Below are 16,851 nucleotides of genomic sequence, written 5' to 3' on the forward strand. Positions count from 1 at the left end.
GGACGGCGGCCATATGATCTTGGTGTTGCAGAATACCTTGTTTTGGTGACCAGTTAACTTATTATGTGTAAATTGTTTTATCGAATGATTGATTGGTATGTAAATAGGCCTAGTTGTAGTTGAGTTGATTGTTAGTGTGATTGTTTTTTTTCATGCTTATTATAGGGTCAATGGACGGGGCATCGGCTATCTCTCGTAATATCGGGAGTCTCGCTATATCCCGTACTCACTTTAACGAGGTTCCACTGTACCTAGATTGCCTTAAAAACTCACTAAATCACACAGAATATTAAAAATTTTAACCCCTTCGGTGGAGTGTGCCCCCCCCCCCCCCAAGGCATGTTTCCCTGAGCTCTGCGCCTCATGCATGCATTGGTAACCTCAGACGATGCATAACTCATATCTTCTCCTATAGAAACTAGATCCCTGTGACGTCACGTGGAGTGGCATCGCATGGGCACCAATCTGGCCCTTTTCAAATGAGGATAAAAATGGACCATTGCCATTCGTCTAAACCGGTATTTCTAAAATGAAATAATTTGTATATTATGAATACACTAATGGTGGGTAACAAATCGCAATCAATGCCTTTCGTTTTCTTAGATGAAGGAAACTACCCTATTAGCTGAAGTAAAAAATGAGATCCAAAAAATTTTCCCTTGAATTGTTGGAGCCACTACCCCTCTGGTTCCACAAACTTGTAGACAACACCTATGCCATCCTAGTACTGTAATTTTGAAAGCAGTCTTGGCAGTATCTAGCCATTTGAAAATTTAATTATGGTCACATCCTGTGACAACCAACTCCAGCTCCTTCCTGGTGCCTCATCTCAATTACTTCCGTGCCCCTTCTTTACAGCAACCCAAGTAGGTGGTATCATCCACTTCATAAGCCACTCATTTCGAACTAGTATCAAAAAAATTACGACATGTAGTAGATAATTCTCATGATTCAAAAGAACATTTTCACATCAAAAGATATTGGGATAAATAGGAAAGTTTAAATGAAAACAAACAGGTGATGCTCAACACTTTTACACAAAATAGTCGTACAGAACAATCCATCACAGATAAATTCTCTCTTGGTCATTTTTTTTCAAGTACAAACATTGAACATTGAGTATTTATTTTACTGCGCTGACAAAAATTTGCACATCTGAGAGAACTTAGTTAATTGCACCATAAAAATAAAGATAAAGCAAACAATTATGCTGCTCAACAGCATTTATCCAACATCTCTCAGAGTAAAAAATAAATGTATTAGGATATGCAATAAAACAACCAATAATCAAACTATGAAAACATCAACATGATATTTCTGTACACTATTTAACAAATGCAGCTTTAAAACCAGAATTCCATAGATACAATTTTAGGTAATACTTTTTCTAACTACATTAACACCTAATGCCCCTACAAATTAACACCCTAAATATGTATATATATTCTTTGCTATTAAAAAAATGCTAACATCAGAACTATCACTTTTAATAACCCTTTAAATATTTCAGTGATATGATTTTCAACAATTTTGATCAATAGAATGACAAAAGTAACAGCAAGACATAATTATCAACAGATAAATCGCAAAACCCAACAACTTGATGGTAAGGTGATATAAAATTCACACCACACCATTCCTTTATCACCACTTTGTGCTTTGTAAATAAATGCATCCAATAAAAAAGGATATGAGCATACACAAAAGTTCAGTGAGATGACAAAAATGATGGGGATTTTGAAACGGGAAATGTGTATCAAGCTTCTCAAACTATACCTTGCAGTAAATTTCAATATCAATTCAAGCAAATATGGCAAGAATAGGTTCAAAGTAAATGCTTATTGGAGTTCTCAAAAATGCAAAGGTACTTAATTTCAAAATGCAATACGTCATGGATATCTAATTGAGGAGCTTCTTTCACTGACAAATGTACAATAAACACTACAGGCAATGATAGAATATTACTCATTTGACACTGACTTATTACTTCACCATGGTACATGAGATTCAAATGATGGGTGAAATTATAATTCTTCATCTGTACACAAATGCTTCGACTCTACCAACAATAATTTTCTGTCATGCTCTTGTGGATTATTATTGCACAAGGAAGACAATTACACTGATTACAATCACTTATTGTCACGGAATGTCTAATAGATACGAGAAAAAAATGGAAATGGTTAAGTGTCAGCAAGTCTACTACTAAGAAATACATAAGCAGGAATAGATACACAGTTGTATGAGATGAAAACCCTCCCAGTAAGGTAATGGTAGTTGCCACAATTATGCATAAACATAAAACAGATAACCAGCAAGATGAAACCCCCCCAATAAAAAATTAAATATTCTTTATACATGAAATTGAATACCTACAGAGAGATGCACCTTTCCATTTTCATGAAAAAGACAGCAGATCTTGTGTTTCTTGTGTGCAATATTTGCCGAGATTCTCTTCAAGCCAACAGGAGTTCAGTTCTAAAATTTTTTGTCACCATTTGAACAAGACTTCCATTTGGAGGTCTATCTTCTCCCCTGCTCCAACGGAGAAACAACCTACAATATAATGAATTTTATGTTATAATTGGGAATGCACAAGTCAGGATCTTAAGTTTTGGGTCAGGTCGCTTAATGTTTTTGACCCTCTGGACAGATCACATTCTTAATTTCAAATATTACCTGTTCTAGGTTAAACTGGGTCTTTGCAATTGGATAATGAAGACAATGCTAAATAATTCTGTTGCATTAGCATAACCTTTTATTATAACCACATCACACCTTGCTTTTGTCAAAAAGAAAATGGTATGCATGAACAAGTAGAGTTTGTCAGTTTCATCCATGTTTACCAAGTGGCTAATAATGCTGTGCCTTTAATGTGTATTAATAAGCTACTTGTTCAAGGTTCGCTTCACATAGGGAAGTAGAATTACACCAAAACATACTAATTTAATGTTTACATAGCTATGAAATGGTTACAAGGGTGCATTTCTTTTAATAGAAAATTTCAGATGCCCTTGAGATATAACGAAGCTGTTCAGATATTTAACATATAATTGAATTTTTTCTAGTTTATTACACTAAGTATACTCAGTTTGACTCATTCATATCAATTTATCAATTTCATTTAAATCATCAATTTTTACAATGACCTTTTTATATAATGGTGTCACCATTTGTGTCAAATGTCAACATTTAAATTTACATACTATGTAAAGTTTGACGCTCTTTATGATTGTATCTCTTTACATATGCAATAATGCATTTGTATTCTTGAGCATTGCAACTTATTAGGCGAAATTGACAAAGTGGTTAGTTTGTGGTTAGCGTTATGGTTATTTGATTAGACAACACAGCATTGAGATGCTTCCCCAACGAACAAATTTATCCTCTAGCAACATTGCAACAAGCGAGGCATGGGTGTAAATATATTTAAAAATTCTCTGTAAAAATTCAGTTAAAACCTACTCAGCAACAAATTCCAGTGGTGTCCAGGTGGAAAAATCAGCACTTGGCATCCATTTCCGGTTCATTGGGGTGTCCAGGGTAACAGGCAAAATTGCCACAGTTAAGCAGTTAGGAGGGAGGCCACTTTTATCTGCAGCAAGTGACTTGGTCAGCTGGTGGACAGCTGCTTTTGCCATTCCGTATCCAATCATGCCTAAAAATCACATAAAATGAAAAAATATATCAAAGAAAAAGCAAACAATCAATTAACACAATGTGTATTTATTTGGCAAATAAACCTTACAATGAAGCAAATAAACATACGGTACTCGATAAGAAAAAATACAAATAAATAAATATTGAAGACTAGTTTCTCTCATCAATTTCTTGCTTACAATTTGTTTTTGCAGGAAAGTTGGGTCTGCTAATAGTATCATGCTGATTTCATGACATAGCTGCACTTCTAAAGACAGAACAATTAACCCTTTTTATATTTTTAGAGGAAATAGTGACACTTGGGGAAAAAATTTTTTCATCAAATGTTATGACATATTCCAGGTCAATGTTTGAAGTCATTAACCTTTGGTTTAAATTGTTAAACTAACACAACACATTGCACATAGGTCTTTTCGTTTCCTTCTCATAAACATGCACTTAAGTAACCCTCTATATAAAATATTGACAAAAGGCAGAGCCAAAGTGATATTTGGCCTACTTTTAGCCTATTTTATGGATTTCCAATGGACATACGAGTGGAAACGCATAGGCTCACAGGCAATTAACATATTAGGTTTAGATTAGAGATGGGTCAGTTTGGGTACCCAGTTCTCAGTGCCGCTGGTTCTAGGCTGTGGAACTGGTATCGAGAACGGTCGCATAAAGTCAGTACTTTGGAGGATTTTAATTTGGAGCCCAAAGCTGAAATGGTCAACATTGTATTTAAGGCCAAAAAGTGAAAAGAGATTTAAAAACGCATATATTACTTTGAGATTGTATGGCTTCTACATTTATTTTCTTTTGAGAGTTTCTGGCTAACTCGTGCATTTAAGTGTTCATCAGTTTGTCGCTCTCGTCAACTTTGTAACTTTTCCGTAGCCACGGCCGCACAGGCCACTTTCAAACGAGACTTTTCGCCTTCTGCCGCCCATGGTACGGCACCATTCTTACAACTTACCATCAGTCTCTATGGACTTCTCCAAATGAGTCGAATCACACCATTGACGGCACGGTGCCCATTTGGCCCAGTGATGTGCCGTCTACGGTGTGAAATACAGACAATGCTATATTGAGTCCGCTTTTAGATGTAACACCTTTTTGTCGGCAGCCATTCACATGAAATTCGGCAGGCTTTCAGAAGAGACGACTTTCTGCAACGCTGGGTGCCGTGAACGGCAGCTGGTAGAAAATTGTTTTGTCTGAAAGTGGGTGATCCCCTTCTATTCCTCATTAATTGGTCCCTACATGAGGGTCTATTTCCAAAAGCCTTGAAAACTAGTTCAACTATGCCAATTTACATAGATAGAGGTGATAGTGATAATTTAAATATCTTTCGTCCCATATCCCTGCTCTCGCAGTTTTCCAAAATATTTGAGCAAATCTTTTTAAATCCTTTAATTCCATTTTTGGAAGATCATAAACTGTCATCTAATAGCCAGCGGGGTTTCAGGAAAGGGCGATCTACTTCTCTTGCCCTCTTCCATGCAATATACTTTATTTTCAACTCTATTGATGAGAAAAAGTGTACTCTGGGAATGTTTTTGGATTACTCCAAAGCCTTAGACATGGATGACCATCAACTGCTGCTTAAGAAATGCAATGCATTTGGTATAAGGGGTGTGGCTTAAAACTGGATTCTATCTACCTAAGCAACAGATACCAAATTGTGTTGTTTAAACCATGATAAACATAAATATGTCTGATCCTTTATCAAAACTGGTGTACCACAGGGATCTGTAGCTGGCCCAATATTATTTATAATTTTTATAAATGACTTATTAGGGATTGGGAACAACAGCAATGTTGGTAATGCAACTTATGCTGATGATACCAGCTTTTTAATTTCATCCCCCAACATTGACTTATTAGTTCCTGAAGCCCAAGTTTTACTTGACTCAGTATTTGAGTGGAGCACTAGAAACTCTCTCAAGCTAAATAGCAAAAAACTGAATTGGTTTTATTTACACATAATTGCATGACAAAAATTCCAGATATAATGCTGGATGGCAGCATAATAAAAACAACAACATTAATTAAACTTTTACATGTACATGACCAGTACAACGGAAAATGGGATGTCCATGTCTCCAAACTTATTTCACTACTGCACTCCTCAATATTTTGTCTATGATATCTAACATCCTCTGTGTCCAGAAATATTTTACTTGCTGTTTATTTCGGCCATTTCTATAGCAGAGCTACCTTTTGCATCTTACTCTGGGGTGGCTCACCCACCCTATTGAATTAAGTCTTTCTCCTTCAGAAATGTGCCTTACGTATCATTCTAAACTGCCCTATAGAGAATCATGTAGACCCCACTTCCTAGCTCATAAATTACACACATTACCCTGTGCATATGTCCTAAATCTGTTACTCTTCATCAAACAAAACCTTCACCTAGTTAAATCAAATGCAAATATCCATACTCATTTCACCCGCACTAGTAAACATATTCATCAGACCCATCATCGCTCATCACTAACATTACCTCAAGTCAGTAAAAGAACTAAATGGATTCAAACGTAATCTCAAGAACTATCTGTTATTAAATGCTTTCTATAGCTTGGACGAATAGGGTGGTTTCCTATTATTTTTTTATTGCTTTAATCGAAAGATTATTACTCCTGGAGTACGTATTTCACGCTTTTAGATTTTTAAATGACAACATCTATTTTTCGCGATTAAATGAAAAGTGAAAATTTTCAAGCGCGCGAAAACGAGACGCTTAAGTATGAATGTCGGGAAATATCTCCGTACGTCGTATTTCTGGTTCCCCCTCCCGCCCGGTGAGGTGACCTTGAGGCGAGGCTTAGCGCTGATACGTCGCAGGATGCTAGCGGATAGCTGAGTACCTTGCTGCATGGTAGCGCTTGGCTTAAAAAAGGTTTATTAATACCTTATTAAACGAAGAAAACTTTCCGAACTTAGCCAGTTTTAATAAGTGATTATTAAGACATGTTTCCCTGAGCTCTGTGCCTCATGCATGCATTGGTAACCTCAGACGATGTATAACTCCTATCCTCTCGTGTAGAAACTAGGTCCCTGTGACGTCATGCGGAGTGGAATCGCATGGGCGCCAATCTGGCCTTTTTCAAATGAGGATAAAATTTGACCCTTGCCATTCGTCTAAACCGGTATTTCAAAAACCAAATAATTTGTAAATTATGAATACACTAATGGTGGGTAACGAATCGCAATCAATGCCTTTCGTTTTCTTTGATGAAGGAAACTACCCTATTCAGTGCAAAATGCATATGGACATTCTTCTTTTGTCTATATGCTATTAATCTTGTTTAAATCTCCATATTTTTTTTACTTTTGTTTGTATCACCTGATTTCCTTATGTTTGAAACAATCATGTGGTTCATTTTGATGTTTATATCATCTTTGTGTTTATATCAATTTGCTCTCTTCTGATGTATCCCATGTGCTTTACATCTGATAAAATTAAATGTATCATTTTGATGTGCCCTATATTTGCTTTTTGCAAATCGTTGGGCAAATAAAGATGTTATTACTATTATTATTAAAATTTACTGTCACAAAACTATGCAAATTTACATTATTTAATGATTTACAAGGGATGTATGACACATTTGAAAGAAAACAAAGAGGACCAGATTAATTAGTGAAAGTCACATAATTTTTATACTTGCAGATGGAGGATACCAATACCATTGCAAATTATCATTAGCATGTCACACACCAAAGTAGAATGAGATTTAGGGCAACAAAAATTCAAAGCAAACCTTCAAAGTAAGATACACCTATTTGCAGGTCATTTATAAATTAGCATTCAACAAGGTAGGCCCATCAATGACATTCAACCTTATAATAAATCAAACCAGAGCTGGAACAGAAACTATTATTTGCAAGTGCCATAGCTGTATTATGAAGTCATTACCTGGTGTAGGGCCTAGAGCTGGCTTGGCACCTGGCAGTGTGACTAGACCACCTTCTTTCAGATTTTTTACAGCAATGGATGCCGCAATAGCTGCACTCCAAACACTTTGCCTCCACATTAAATCAGCAGTCTTGACTAACTCTGAAATTAAATAGTGAATAGGGGACTCAAATTTCAACCAAAATACAAAAAGGAAAAATACCAACAGATTGAATGAAAAATATATGCATAAGCTAAGATAAATATGAAATATGTAGAACAGAAAGACCAACAGGAAGTCTAGCATCTCCATTGAATCAAGATTAGAACTACGTGGTACTCTAAACCATTTAAACCTTATGAAGATTAAATATCCCTGCTCTGGGTGCTGGAAACCCCACCCAGTCAGTATGAAACACCTTGTGGCATTAGGAGTGAGTATCAAACACTTAGGGTCGTATTCTAAGTCGACCCTACATAACAAAAGGCCCCTACATGCATTTATCAGTCGACCCTACACAAGTGGTGGGGGGTGATTCCGTCATCAAGTTCTCTGAGATGACATAGAAGATGGCACAGCACCAATATTCCACTCTGGTGACATAATGGGAACTAACTATGAAACTAAGAAAATTTTTTCGGGTGTATTGTTAAGGCAAGGGCTCAAGGTAAATAAAAAATCGGTGTCGTCCGCCAGGTCGTGTCGGTACCTTAATTGTCACTACAAACACTCTCATATCGAGCCAAAAGTAGAACCTTATTGTCTTTAAATTACTTCAAAAGCGGTCTGTACAAGATAGTAATAACTACGGAACAAATATGATCATTGACGTGGGAACTTACGTTGCATCATCAAGGTTCGTTATTCGCTTTCACCTTCCGTAGTTAAGTTTATTATGTGGCGAATAATGGCATGAAAATACATTTTCATGCCATTATTCGCCAAATATCGCGAAATACATGGTTTATACGTAAACTAAGTATTGGTTTCCCAAAAGTATACGAACTGCCAAGCGTGAAAAATATTATTATATATTCGTAGAAACATGGTGCATGTGTACCGCTATGTTATTCTTATTAGTTCAGTCAATTTTATAAATTATTTAACTTGGTGGATATAATGTGGTAGTACCTTTCTGCTGTGTTTCTGTACATTTTAAAATAGTTTGTGTGATTTAGTCTCGCTTAATATGCATTACGACGTAGATTCTTTAATCGAAGTGATCAGCAGACGAAATTTGGCCGCCATGTTTTTGTAGGGTGTAGGGCTGGTTCAGCTACCCTACATCAAGTAGGGCCCATTTAGTTCCAAAAACGGCCATATGTAGGGCTTTGACATGGCGTATGTAGGGCAAGATCGGTTTATGTAGGGGCTGATGACGTACCCAGGGTCGGCTGGCCCCACAGGGTTGACTAAGAATACGGACCTTAGTGGCAGGCATATCTAAAAACTGCAGAGGAGCAAACCAGAGATGATTAAACAGACAAAAGTAAACTATTTTCAGCACCAACAAAATAATACACCTAAACCCCAGTCATATCACAGGGTAAGCCAGGTAAGACCTCGCTGCAGGCCTCACCTGAAAATTTCAAGGTTTTTCCAGTACAGGTTTTGGATGGACACAGTTGCTAAGTCTAAATGGATGCAGTAACCTCAACTAAAGGGCCATGTTTTCCTGTTAATATCTCTAATCTTTCATAAGAGAAAGCCACACATGGATTGATGAAGTCTTCTCGGGTTCTAAACCAGGTTAACTAAGTCTTTAGGCCGACGTTTTGGAAGATGACTTGTCTCTCATTTTCAAGGCGTGTGTCACTCAATGAAAGTCCCATTTAACACTGAACCGGAGCGACCATTTAGCAAAGCCCATCAATAAGGCTCAGGTGTCGTCTGAATGGCTGAAGGCCTTTTGAAATTCTCTATGTGCTTCCTTTATGTTTTTTATGCAGCTGATAACAGGTCTCCATGTATTGCTAAGATGGAAGCCAGTATCACAATTGAAATTTTTGGGATTGAGGCATATGTCGATGGCTTCCTTAATTTTGCAGTCCCAGTAACGTTGTGCATGGCAAAGAATTTTTGCATCACCCCATCTAATGGCATTGTCTTCATTAATGCTGCAAGATACTGTGTTATTTTTTTAACGATTTTAGCGTTAAAAATAACGTACTTCCGGACTTACAGTCTTATTACCTTCTATTTACTAACTTTGTTGTTATTAATGCTAGAAATCCTTTTAAAATTCCACAATGCTTAAAAAAATGTTTGGTTGAAAAAAACGCTGGTAATGCAATAAGTTGACCGTGGATTCGTGCTAAGATTGGATTAGAGGGTGTAGTCCAGTGGCCGGGGCAAGGGATGGGCAGAGCTGGGTCCCAAATCTGAGGGACAAAAATACAAGGGTGACTCCACCCCAAAAAAGAGCCCAGTACAGAGGGGTTTAAAATATTGTTGGCACCGGCAGGAAAGGGTTAAGAATTGAAATGGAACAGAAAAAAGGAGTCCAGACACATCCCGAGGCAGATCATTTTTCTACAAATGCACACAAAAAAATGTACAGCACATCACCGCAAAATTCACTGTAAGGTTGCAGGTTTGCAAAATCATAAAACCCTGGCTTTTTCTTCTTCTCCTACGCTTCTCATTTCCTACTACATCGAATCACACAAAACAGGCTGAATACTACATTTTTATCACTGTAAACATCAGCACTAAGCTTGCTTCTTCACAATTACATGTTTTGTAATATTTCACATTAGATGTTTTGATATTTTCTAACTAGCAGCTGGTTATCCCTTACTCCTTAAGGTTGGGTTTGTAAGCCTCATGTAACCCCTTAAGGCCACGCCCACATGGTCACAATATGAGCTTCTGGGAGGGGGAAGAGGGGCAAGAAAGAGGAAGATGACCAAGAAATACCCTGAGTATGCGTTCACCTTGGTTTATTACTTTTCTATGTATTTGTACTCCTTCCTTAATCACCATTCCCTCATTTTTTTAATTATTTTTTAATCCAAGGAGGGCAAAGTTAGTCTTCAGGCTTTCTGAATTGGACTTAAAAACTTAATTTTACTATGCACAAAGGTTAAGAAAAGACTTAGCTGTTTCACAAAATAAAATATATTTTCGACCGGTTTCGATACAGCGTATCATCATCTGAAGAGCCCTTACCCCCTCCACCAAATAATACACCGCAATTCACGACACCACTTCTCTCACAAACTATCAGGAATACATTGTATGCTTCACAGATTATGATTGATTCCATTGTCGAATTACAACAAGATGAAGGAGCTAAACACAATCAAACTAATTGCATCCAATAATGGGTACTCCAAAGTTCCCCCCTTTCTCCACATCCACTCTACCACCCCTCTAATGCCTTCAAGGGTATAAATTCTATGTACTGATACTTGTAATTGCCAGATGATGATACGCTGTATCGAAACCAGTTGCAAATATATTTTATTTTGTGAAACAGCAAAGTCTTTTCTTAACCTTTGTGCATCATGAAGGAGTTTCACCATGTTACGCCAACCACCATCGCATTTAATTTTACTACTCTCCAGTATAAAACATCAGTACCTAGTGTGTTTAAAATTAATGTTATGGAGTGAAATGTGTGAAGTAGGCATGGCATGAAGACCTAAGACAAAACTAGGTAATACGAAAATGATCATTAAAAGAATGTTAGCCTTTTTCAATTATCAGATTGGAGTTCTCTTGTAGCCACTACTTATAAGCATTACTGTGTACACTGGATGCAACAAAAAATGCTATCACCACTATCCTGTTGAGTCGCCATATGATGCTTCTCACATATAACACCCAATATTTACAAGATTTAAATTTAAATGAGATGAAATAAGAGCACCAATTATAATAATTAACAACTAAATCAACATAATAAAGTGATAACTGTACTGGTAGGCATTAAATTGAAATGCTTCAACAGGCAAAATTGAACAATACTGGAAACTAAATAATTCATCAAATCTAATACTGTTTACCTTAACGTAAGAAAAAATTCAACACTAAATGGAAAATTTCAATAATTCAAATGGAAAATGTAATAGGACATTTGAAAACAGCCATTTTTTAAACAATCACAATTCACTGTCTCCGTGAAGTACCCACACAATGATCACTCAGATTTTTTTTTAACTACCCCCCAAATATTACAGCACTCATAAATCTAGGACTTAAATATTTTCAAGTCCAAAGAGATAAGCAGACTTCAATACCCGGGGATGAGAATATGATAAAACACCTTATCAGGATCACATTATCAGGATGAGAAGGTCAAAGGACTGGACAGAGCCTGACACAGGGGAGCAAAGTTCAAGATATATATTTTAAGAGATTTCAGCCCACAATCAACTGCTAAATGATAATGTCGTCTGGCTATGGCAGTGATAAGAACTAATACATGACTTCATGGGCAGATTCTCTTGACTTATTTACACCATAGTAAAATGAATAAATGCAAGGAATACATAGCTGCTGAGTTTAAAAGAACCAAGTATTTTACAACACACTTTAAAATTCAAAGAAAAACACTCCTAATTCCAATGTAATGAGGAGAATCCAAGAAAGACTATAACTTAACAAAACACAGACAATGTCCTATATTCCTCTCCAAAACAACATATCAACAAGGTCTCATTTTCTAGATTATCCCAAAAAGCTGGTATATCCTAAGCCACCATGGAGACCAATCTGAAAATTTTGGGAGTTGATATCAGAAGAGAAATACCATACCACAGATTTCTTCAAAACAGGGATATGTTAAAGGACTTTGGTATTTTGATCCAGTAACCTCACTTTAGTAAACCCAATGTAGATTTTGAACGTTATTACACACGATGTATTATCAGAGGCATTGACGCAATACCCAAAGACAGAATTCTTTTCAGTGAGCCATCTATACACCAGGCATCATATGCCACAGGCCCCAGTCGCTTAGTCCCAAGATCTCTAACAGAGACTTGGTTTAGTGTGGCTGGGCTAAGTTAAGGCAGAGCTTTAGCAGATGACCCTTAAGATGCTCATCTTTTAGAAAATCTTTTACATGAAATTAGATTTCTTTGGAAAATGAATGTCTACACCAACCTTCTAATCAAAGAATTAATTTCCAAATATATTTTTTAAGTTGTACCATAAAAAGTAATAAATCAGATATCTCAAAATAAACAAACTTTATTAACCTATTTACAACGCCAGAAACCTTCCAGAGAAGAGAAGTACTGCATTCAAACCAATAGCAGAGTTTAACTTTTTTCAGCACTACTTGTAGAATGTCTTGTGAATGTCTTGTGAATGAACTTGTAAAATGATAGAAGAAATACAAGAAATGACACAGCAAGCACCAAAACCATTTGAGTGCATAAATATGCCACATTTTTTTTTACCTAAACAGTAGGATTCTCATAGTACAATGTTTGCTCAGTAAGCAAATGGAAGCCTATAATGCTGGTATATGTATCTAACCATTTCACGCTGAAAATCAACTACAGTAATCATGAAACTTTCCTGAGCAGAAAAACAAGTAATTGTGATCATCACAATTTGTAGTGGCTCGATGCTGTGGGACAATTAAAAAATCCGGTGACATTCGATTTGCAACATTTCGGTTTCTCTCTTTGGACTGAAAAAACTGCACGATATAATCAGGCTGCTAAAAATTGAAGAGTTTATATAAAAAGGAGACAAGCATGCATTCCTTCCTTGTTTTAGCTTTAAGCCATTACCACTTAGAGAAATAAGGGGATATAAGTTCATCTTTTTTAAGATCATAATGGAACCTGACACACTTATTTAATTGCGGTTGATTCAGGGTTTTAATCTCTTCAGTTAGGTCATGATACACAGGACAGCAGTAATCAATATGGGGGAATATTAGCAAAGATACAAGTTGTTTGCGGGTATGAGAGGGCAGAAGGTTGATATGGGTTTTTTTTAGCTGAAACAGGATCATGTTAATCTAATTGCTGATAGCTTGATCATGGTTTTGCCAAGACAAATTATACATCAATATGAATGACCCCAAGATTTTTAACGGAGTTTGCAATGATATTTCAGCATCACCTACAATAATCTTCGGCAAGACATCAAAGTCAACATAGTTGAGTAGTTTTGAGGTAGGTACTGAGTAATATAGATTTTGTTTTTCTGGAGTTAAGCATAAATTTATTGTCTACAGTCCATGAATTGATGGCTTGAACGTCCTCATTGACTTTTGAAATAGCATCATTCAGTTTCAGCAAATGGTAGTGAGGATAAATCTGTAGGCTGTCAGCATATAAAAGGTATTTACAGTTTAAAAAGCACTTAGTCGGATCAAGGACATACAGGAGAAATATAACTGACCTAGAACAGACCCTTGGGAGACCCCACAAGGGAGAGTGGTCCATTGTGATGACCACTTTCCATTATGATATATTCCTATTCACACCCTTGACTGCCTGATGAAGATCTTTTACCAGTTACGTGACGAACAGGAAAAGTTAAGGCTTTTCAACACGTGGAGAAGTTTGGCATGATTAACTAGACCACAAGCATTGGAGAAATAAAATAGGACTAGAACTGTAACCATCCGTTTATGAATTGCTCTATGTACATCCGTTAATTTGAGTAGTGCAGTTTGCGTAGAGAAGTTTTTCCGAAATACAGATCGATATGGATCATGCAAGTTGTTTTGGTTCAGATAATTTGTAAACAGCTGAAAAAAAAACCTTTCTAAGAATTTAGAAAAAGAACAAAATAGTGATTGGCCAATAACCACAGGGAGAAGATAGTTTTTTAACTATTTGAATAGGTGTAATAAGTGATGATTTCCATAAAAACAGAAATTCAGATGGCATTAAGGAAAAATTAAAGATATCTTGCATTATAGGCAGAAGTACAGTTGACAAGGCCTTATTAAATTTAACTGAGACTCCATCAATCTCAGTTGAGTTGGATTTAGAGACAGATCACGTTTTACGTAGGTTGTGTGGGGTTACATATTGGAAGAAGAAATTACTCTCCTTTTAGGGTACGAGTATATCAAGGTTAGAGAGACCAAATATGTCTGCTATGCTATCTCCCTCAGAGGTAAAGGTGGGAGTGAAATGCTTGATTAGATCATTGATACAGAATTCATGGATGGGCTGCTAAGGATAGGGTCTTCCCTTCGAAACTTCTCAGCACAGAGCTACACTAAATGCCTAATAAGAGTAGTATAGTGAGGATATTTGTACATTGAATTCTAAGGAGCGAACAGGTTTACCATGGTGAGTATGTACAAAGAAGTTATCTCAATGTCCTCTAGCATAAAATGATTCGTTTTCATAAAGCCTATGGGCATGCTTTCAGGAATCCATAACAGGATGAAACTAAGAAGTATAAGAACTTCAGTTATGTTGACGAATATTACATTAAAAAAATAAAAATATAGGAGTATGGTTAGCATTCATGTCACTATCATCTGAAGGTAAGGGTCTGAACAATTAAAACATGGGTGACCATAGCTACCCACACTCAATATTCACCTTTAATAAAGACTACTATGAGCTATGAAGGGAAGTATATTATGCCCACTCAATTTTGGAATTTTACCCTTTTCCACCTCACTATTTCCTCCAAATACGGTTCCATCAATTTTACCGCACCCTACACTCCCAACATATACATCTACGAAAAACATAAAAGTTAGAATTCACTCGAAGCGAAGAAATGACGGCTTCCTTGTTTCAATTTTCCTCCTTCATAATAAACACTTCAGCATCGATTCGAAAATGTCTTTCATGGGAAATCATGCTTCAGAGCCAGATCAACAACTACGGCAAAGAAATTTAACTGCACCGTCTCCAAGTTTCTCCATTAGCTATCGCGCACCTATGGCCAAAAATGTCAAAAAAAAACAAGAAAAAACTTCCAAAATTATGGAAATAGCACTGAGAAGATCGGGCACAATCTTAAATAGGCGGTCGCATTTTAACTAATTTAAACCAAAAATGACGTTTAATCAATGAGAAACCTCATCCAATTGATTTCGAGCGTAGCAAGAGCTAACCTTACCACAACTATCACAATAAAATAGTTAATCGCTTCTGACATAGTACGATCACCTTGACCCTGAAATACGGCAATTTGACCCTGAGAGAACCACTACCACTACATCGAACCGAAATCAAGTATCATTACGGAAGCGACTCCGCGAAAATTCTTACTTCTTCCTTAACGAATTGACAGTGATAAATGAAACGAATACTCTGCCCACAACGAGAATATCTTGAGCATTGGACAGCACGAATGAAAATCCAATGGCACCGCGCCATCAAGTAGAACTCACCTTCCGACGCCGCGTTTCCGCCGGCCCATCCCCCCGCAACACATATCACAGCATCCACCTTCTCTCCTTTCAAGAGCTCAGCCACCATCTCGCAAACGTTGGCTTCCTAAATAAGCCCCAGTAAAGATAAATACATAAGTCAACCATACTCTAATCTGCATCCCAAGCATTATCACTTCAAAATATGCTACCTCCTCGAAGTATTTCGAGGGGAAAGGGTGCAATTTCTACTAACCTGCTCGACCCATCCTTCTTGATTTTTCACCAAAATATTGGCATCAGCTTGATCATTAGCGACGAGGTCGATAGAACCGACCCACTGGAATAAATTCACAGAAATTGCATGAAAAACATCCTGAAAAAAACTGCAAAAACTAGCACCAATCAGACTAAAAATGATTCAACAGTTGCGTTGAGCCCACTGTATCCGAGGCGCCAAAAGGCGGAATTTAAGCCTTTCACTTCAACGGTAGAAGTGAAAGGATATCGGTCTAGAAATTGCGTGGCAAGATTGACACGCTCGATTAAATGTCCTCGGGCCGCGGTTCACGATGCTCAATACGATTTCTAAAAAAAATAACCGGTTCTATTCCATAATGGAAAATTTTTACATTGTGCTTCTACGGACATCCGGGAAAATTAGTTTCGGAAAATTAAGGCCCTGGAATACTTAAGATGAATTACACACATTAGAAATTTACTGGGACAGAATATGTTCCATCGTACCATCCAACCTTCTGGAGTCCCTTTCACTCGTCGACGATTAGTATTGATCGAAATAATGGACATAAAATATGTTTTATATCGCAGACTAATGATATCACAAATAATAATACATATGCTTACCCAATTGTGCGCTTTGAAATGTGCAACACATGCCGCTCCCAATGCTCCCCTGCCCCCATATATGAGCACCCTTCCGAGCACAGAAGCCATGTTGATCTGCGATTTACGACGAGTGGAATGCTGGGG

At 37.0% G+C, this 16,851-nt stretch overlaps 1 protein-coding gene across 1 annotated transcript; it reads right to left on the reverse strand.

Annotated features, from left to right (window-relative positions):
• Positions 1–1,018: 1,018 nt before the first annotated feature.
• On the reverse strand, positions 1,019–16,850 carry LOC124156353 (dihydropteridine reductase). Its single transcript, XM_046530864.1, has 6 exons — positions 16,726–16,850; positions 16,115–16,198; positions 15,880–15,985; positions 7,565–7,705; positions 3,466–3,658; positions 1,019–2,556 (listed from the first exon to the last, which is right to left on the reverse strand). The coding sequence occupies exons 1-6, from the start codon at positions 16,813–16,815 to the stop codon at positions 2,457–2,459; spliced, it is 714 nt and encodes a 237-aa protein (XP_046386820.1). The 5' UTR covers positions 16,816–16,850; the 3' UTR covers positions 1,019–2,456.
• Between the last annotated feature and the right edge of the window lies 1 nt (position 16,851).

Source organism: Ischnura elegans, chromosome 3, assembly GCF_921293095.1.
Source record: "Ischnura elegans chromosome 3, ioIscEleg1.1, whole genome shotgun sequence".
Classification (NCBI taxonomy): domain Eukaryota; kingdom Metazoa; phylum Arthropoda; class Insecta; order Odonata; family Coenagrionidae; genus Ischnura; species Ischnura elegans.

What these genes read in the sequence shown, in the direction of transcription:
- LOC124156353 (XM_046530864.1), bottom strand. Translation starts at nt 16,815, where the DNA reads ATGGCTTCTGTGCTCGGAAGGGTGCTCATATATGGGGGCAGGGGAGCA. An exon ending in AAGAAGGATGGGTCGAGCAG is followed by an intron (nt 15,986 to 16,114) that starts GTTAGTAGAAAT and finishes GGGCTTATTTAG; the next exon opens with GAAGCCAACGTTTGCGAGAT. An exon ending in CCACTGGAATTTGTTGCTGA is followed by an intron (nt 2,557 to 3,465) that starts GTAGGTTTTAAC and finishes ATTATATTGTAG; the next exon opens with GTTGTTTCTCCGTTGGAGCA.